Genomic DNA, 6,666 nt, shown 5'->3' on the forward strand with positions numbered 1-6,666 from the left:
TGCGTTGCTTAAGAAGGCTTTGTACACACGTTGTCTTCGTCGTGGTTCTAAAAACGTCCATAACAGTGGTTAATTGTCGAGCGAAGTTGGTTAAAATTTGACAATAATGGAGATGTTACTAATTAATAAGTCCATGCGTCATGTTTTAATGAAGTACTTGAGGTCAAAATTGAAGAAACATAATGTAATGTAACGGTTTTAATTAATTCAATCTCTCTTTTGATTGGCTAGTGTCAAGGTTTGCAGTAATACTTAAGTCGTATACTTCACAGATTTTTTTAAACTTGAGTAGACTTTAGCATGGAGCACTGCTTTAGAAAATCTCGGTGCATGAAGATTTTTATTTTTACAATTTTTTAGACAATTTAATATGACTGGTTTTTTTAATACAAAAAAATTGTAATGTGAAAGCAAAGGGTGCAATGTGACGTTGCGATTATGTTATATTAACATACAAATTTATAGTCAGTGCTTATTATTTGAAAAAAATCGGAAGTATTTCTTTAGTTTTTTTTTTTTTTGAAGTAATTACCGAATTCTGAATATGTTTATACGTAACTGTTATGTTGTGTACAAACCAGACAGTAGAAATAGACAGAACTTTTATGACAATAAGGTCATCTGTCTTATTGGAAAATCGTGGCAACGTCATAAGCATGCAATGGCAATTAATTATTCTTTTTAATGGATGAATAGTCCTTGTATTTTCTTTATGTGAAAGACAATGGTAATTGTTATTTATGACAGAACATATACGGAGTATTTATTTACTATTTACAAAAATCTACTTCGCTGGTAGTTGTATTCGTGAAATCTTCAACTTTCACTTTGTTTCGTTTACCGTATTCTTTTTTCTTTATAATTAGCAAAAAGATATCTGTCAAAATGTCAACTTCGCCTATCCCAGATCTTGATTGTGGGTTTTCATCATTTGATGATCTTATCGAGTCAATAATACCAGACGATGCATTTACCTACAGCGAATCCATTGCGATATGCAATCCAAATACTGTCCAAAAGAACGCTGTACATTGCGGGGGGATTCACCACGAGGGTGAAGAAACTAAGTTAGAAACCAAAGTTGTTAAACCTAAAGCTCAAATAGCTGATTCAAACACTATAATGCAATTGATGACATCATTTGTTGACAATATGGAAACACAAAGAAGTTGTACGCGAAGTGCGTCGACGTCATCTATTGTTATGTCTCCTCCTTTGAGTCCAAATTGTGAGCAACCTCATTTTACTTCAAAGCAAAAAGACGAAAATGCTTTTTTTCCTATGCGTAACGAGGAAGGGTTTAGCAATTCCATCGAAGGTGGCGCATTTGCGCCATGGGAACCTAAAAAAATTTGCGCTAAAAACTACCGATATGATCCGAAACCGTTAATGCGAAAAAATAAACGTCAACTTGTTCCTGACGATGAGAAAACACATAAGTACTGGATGAAAAGGAGTCGAAATAACAAAGCAGCTCGAAAAAGTCGAGAGGATAGGCGGCAGAAAGAGTTGGAGGTGCTACAAACAATGAATTTACTGCAAGACGAAAACACACGACTGAAAATGTACATGAGCAATTTATTAAAAACGAATGAAGAATTCCAACAAGAAATCATCAGGATGAGACAACAACTAGAGCTAGCAGGGTTTTTCGTGCCGTCCAATACGACCTGAAGAATGAAAATTGGAGAAAAGTAAAAAAAATATATAAAAAATATCAAGATAAAGTGCCGGGCATTAAATAATATAAAAAATAGTCCTTTTCTATATATATTGTATATATCTTTTGTTTTGTTAATGTTATCTTATTATTTTTTTAGTTGCTTGTTTGTCTTTGCTGTTGTGAATTTTAATTTTATTTGTGTATATTAGCTATTGGGCGTAAATGAAAGAGAATTGTACCTAGCTTTATTTAGATCTGAGAAGTGAACTTAAGTTTAAGTCAGTTTTTTTGACAATTATCATAGATATTCAAATTTGAATGGTGCAATAACTTTCATGCCAAGAAATAAAGGGTGTTTTTATTATCTATTTGCGTTGACCTAAAAATGATCCGGCATAAATCTATAAATTTGAGATTCTCCTATTCTCTCTCTTCTGACACTTTATAACCTTTGTCTCCCAAAGTTCTTTCTCTAACAAGATTGAAGCACGAAACAGTCAAAAGAGCATTTTATGTGTGTACATATATACAAAAGCATCCTCTCATATTTTTAAAGTTGATTTCCTTCTCATTGTTTGTGTATATTATTAAATGGAAGTGAAAATTTACAAAGTTTATTACTGCGTACTTTTATAACAACTTTACCATGAAGCAATCCTATGGCCAGAAAAGTGCTATTCTTTCCAATTGGTACTAAAGAGAGTACGAAATGGTTCGAGTATGCTCTCCGTCATTGATGTTACCCTTAGTTTTCGTATATTCTGAGAAAAAACGTGTATTATACGGACCACCCAGAATGTCAAGGCGCAAGAAATTGTAGCTAAACATTTTGCGACCGCATAGACGTCTAGACAATCTGTTTACTAATAATTGCATTTGTATGATGAATTTACTATTTTTAAATTAGTGTTTTCTAAAAATAAAAACATGCGGTAAAACAAACTAAATTGTGGAAAATATGCAAACACCAGTACAATCGAATGTTGATTTTTGACGAGGAACAAAAATAAACGCGAGTCGCTATGCTATGATCTCAAATTAATTGTTTTTCCGACTTTACTTTTTATGGTCCTACAAAACCTGATAATGTAGCTAGCTAGTTTTTTCTAACAAGTATTTATTTAAAACATTCCTACTTTCCTTTCCGTTTATTTTTTATTTTATTATGCTGTTGTTGCTTTTAATCTAAGTATCCATGAGCTTTTACATCGCGATTAGTTTACCTTTCCTGAATGCGCTAAAGTAGAAACCTAAGAGCTGTTTTGTAGCCTATTAAATTGTTGCGAATCTGCCAAAAGTTGTCGTTTAAGCCCGTAACATTTACAACCGCCATAAGATTTGAACGAAGAATCAAGACTTCCTGAGCACTATACTCTACTAGCAAGCCGCTGCTAGTTACTTAAAAAGGATTTTCTGGTTGTTTAGTTAAAAAAATTTTTAACAGCTGATTTTCAAAATTCAAAAATTACGCTGTTGTCAATTGATTTGGGTGGTGGATGCAGCAAACACAGACTATAGACGGATTATGTACAGGTTATGTACAGAATTTTGTAAGGAAAAAAATGCATTTCTGTTTACATCACCTTATTATATCGATTTATCCTATTAAATTTCTTTAAAATATGATACAAACCTGGTTGCAAATAATTCAAACAAAACACATCACTTTTTCCACCAAAACAGTCTGTTCAATAAAATTAAAATACTGAACTTCAAACAGAAATTGATGGAGAAAAAGTCAAATTTATTAACACAAACCAACCTAGAATTTACAATATAAAACACAAATGACTAAAGACATTGTACGTGGAAAGATAACACTTTGAACATTGAAAGGGTGACATTACAATACGAAACGACATATAACTAATATTGATTTAACAGCACATTTAGATGCAATCGTAAATTGATAGAGAGATACGTCGGAAATCGGCATCACTTATAAAAATCTGATAAAACTTTCATGCTCTAGTGAGTCAACGTACTGCTTATATGATAAGGCATACCAACTTATTAACACCATCTTCACAAACTTAACACGCTCCTCGAACTACTTGCATACTCCGTATTCAATATATGATGGAAGGTGCGCAACACCTGATCTTCATAAAAGATAAACCGCAGAGAAATGCACTCAATATGGTAATGGGTTAAGTTCTGTGAAAGTGGATTTTTACTTAAGCGAACGTAGTCTAACTAACCACCATCAATGGATAGCGGATATAGCCAAAACATTTAATTAAAATTAACAATAATTAATTTTGATAAAATTGATATATGATAGGTACGACTATTTAACAAACCAGACAGGCTTGGAAATTGTCCATACAGTTTTACGAACAGTTTTCCATGACACCTCACAACTTACCTGCAGAATTTAGAAATTGATAAGAAGAAAGGCCATTTTTCATGCATTTTGATTTTTTTAAAAAAACATTTCACAAAAATAGAGGATATATTTTAATAAAAACATCGGGCCTAACCAAGTATTTTAGCCTCACAAAAATTCCCTTCTAATCCGCTACTATCAATTTGATGATTGACTGATGTACGTAAATTGACAAGCATAATCAACATTAAAGTATGGGAAAAAGGGATGTACGTTAAACAGCCTAAAAGACGGCTTTTTAATTGCAACCTTGATGGTTTTGGTGAGCTATAGTAGCCTTCTTTAAAATTTTAGTTAGATTTTCTTATTTTAGCCGTAATAAAAGTAGACTGTTCTTATAGACAAGACACAAGTCAAGCTGAAATCGAAAATCAATACGCTCCTAAAGAAACGTAGAAATAGTTTCATCTTTTACATTTTGTATTTTTTTATACTTCATAACCTAATTAATATTAACAAACGCTTTAGCTGTATTGATTTCTTCTTCGTTTAAATTGAATCGATGGAAGGAAAAGTAGAAATCGATTTTGAGATTGATTAAAATCAAGGAAAAGTAAAATATTCAACGCTCATGTGCAGATTAGATTAACGTAGATCGATTCGACTACATTCGTTAAGTGGAAACCCGACTTCAATAATTTTTTTTATTTATAACTAAATCATTACACATTTCGCGTTACAATCTGATTACATCAGTTAAACAATTATACTGCTGGTAAATGCTACTCCTCTGAATTCTTATTATGTTAAATATAGAATAGGTTTCCGACTTAATGAATGTCCTAGTTAAGCGAAGCTCTCGGTAAGGTGGGCTTTTTAAAAACGTCCGATTTGTCGAAATTATGAAGAAAAATAGACTTTAAAAATTTCATGTACTTTAATATGTTAAAGCTTCTTCTTATTCACTATAGAACCATACCTTATAGGATAATTTATATAATTATGTGATCGTAAAAAATGATTATTTATGCATTTACTTTAATTAAATATTTCAAATTCGAGGTAGAAGTCCCCGCTAAGCAGAATTTCTGCTCGAAGGGAGAAAAAAACAGGACGAGTTAACAAATGATCCAACTTTACCGAGGTACGATTTATAAAGATGATTTTAACCTAAGATGATAAACAAAATTCAAGAAGATTTTAAGGTCAGTCTGACTTGGTATTAAAGGAGCTAGGTAAGTTAGCTTTAAATATGACATGACAGGTATCTTGCTAACGTGAAATTCTAAGCTGTTTCTTAAAATTGGTTATGTTGCTAACATATACTCTGTATTTCAAGTTATAAATTGTACTTTATCTTTCAAACAATGTCTGTAAAAATACCATTAACTAGCCTTACCGACAGTGCTTTTTTAAATAATAGTTGAAGGGATGTACTACTGTCTATTTTTCCCAAGGGAGACGACAAGGTATTTAAAACTTAAAATTTACACATTTGTGATTCCAGGATTAGGACACCGATTTAACTTTCTTATCGTGAAGTTGGACTTTAAACACCTCTTTCTCTCCTCATTGGATTCCAAAATATACGAAATACAAAGTGATTTGTAAATTATAACACGACGTAAGGTTGACAACAAGAAACAAACAACATGAGGTTGACGACAGAATTTTCAAAGCCTAACTTTCCCCACAACGATCGAAATGTATGTATTTTTTGGACTAATGAATCCTTAGGAGTCTCATCTCATAAAACAAGTTTGCTTTTTCCCATTCAAATTAAAAAATGTTGATGGCTTATTTATCGCTATTATTACGCCAATGTTCCAAACCATTTCACTCGGGTGGCATGTTTTTGCGTGACCAAAACTCAAAGATGCTTATTTTTTGAGGACTAAAGATGCTTACTAACATTTGCTTAAGATTTTTTTTATCATATATGAAAATTTCAAAGCGGTCATAACTTTAGTTTCATAAAGTTATACCTGTTTTTAATAGTAACATATATTTATACCTTATGACCTTAACCTTCTCTCGAACATTGCATTAATAAAATAACCCCTTTTTGATTTTTTAGAGTTGCTAAAGCCACCATGAAAATTATGTCATGTTCGCGTATTAAAGTCCTTGTATAATATGAGTCGGTCGATCGGATTGATTTTTCCCCCAAGATTTTCCAATCTGACTAACCGACTTCGTAACGTTTTCGCAACCTAAATGAAATGATCGAAAGATGCTAACATATCATATTTTCGATGGAGGCCTAAAGTATCAAGAGTGGAGCATTGAAAATTGCTTAAAATTTACGATTTCGGAATTAATTGCTTATTATTTTGTTTCTTTCAAAAAACGTGTAGCTGATGCTTACGCAGCTTTAGCCATAGTTGTCCTAACTGGATACTTGTTGTTATGCCTGCAACATTAGCTGGGTAGCCACTAGCAACTAGCTAAACAGTTTTATTTTTTTTTGAAATTATGAAGTGTCAGTGAGCGTTAGTAAACTGTATATTAAGTGTTACTTCTATAGTTACTAGCAAAGAGAAAGAAAAATGTATTCATTAATTTCGTGAATTCCATTTCCTAAGTAAATATTAAGTTACTTTTAAACACTTGGCTAGTTAACTAGCTTTAGGTAGAGCTAATGTGCTAAAAAATACGCCCTAAATTTTTATAA

General features: G+C 32.1%; 1 protein-coding gene across 1 annotated transcript; it reads left to right on the forward strand.

Moving 5' to 3' along the window:
- Positions 1-296: 296 nt before the first annotated feature.
- LOC130657046 (uncharacterized) lies at positions 297-1,889 on the forward strand. The gene has a single exon (XM_057460007.1). The coding sequence runs from the start codon at positions 886-888 to the stop codon at positions 1,672-1,674; it is 789 nt and encodes a 262-aa protein (XP_057315990.1). The 5' UTR covers positions 297-885; the 3' UTR covers positions 1,675-1,889.
- The last annotated feature ends 4,777 nt before the right edge of the window (positions 1,890-6,666 follow it).

The sequence above is a fragment of the Hydractinia symbiolongicarpus genome, chromosome 9, assembly GCF_029227915.1.
Source record: "Hydractinia symbiolongicarpus strain clone_291-10 chromosome 9, HSymV2.1, whole genome shotgun sequence".
NCBI classification, from domain to species: Eukaryota; Metazoa; Cnidaria; class Hydrozoa; order Anthoathecata; family Hydractiniidae; genus Hydractinia; species Hydractinia symbiolongicarpus.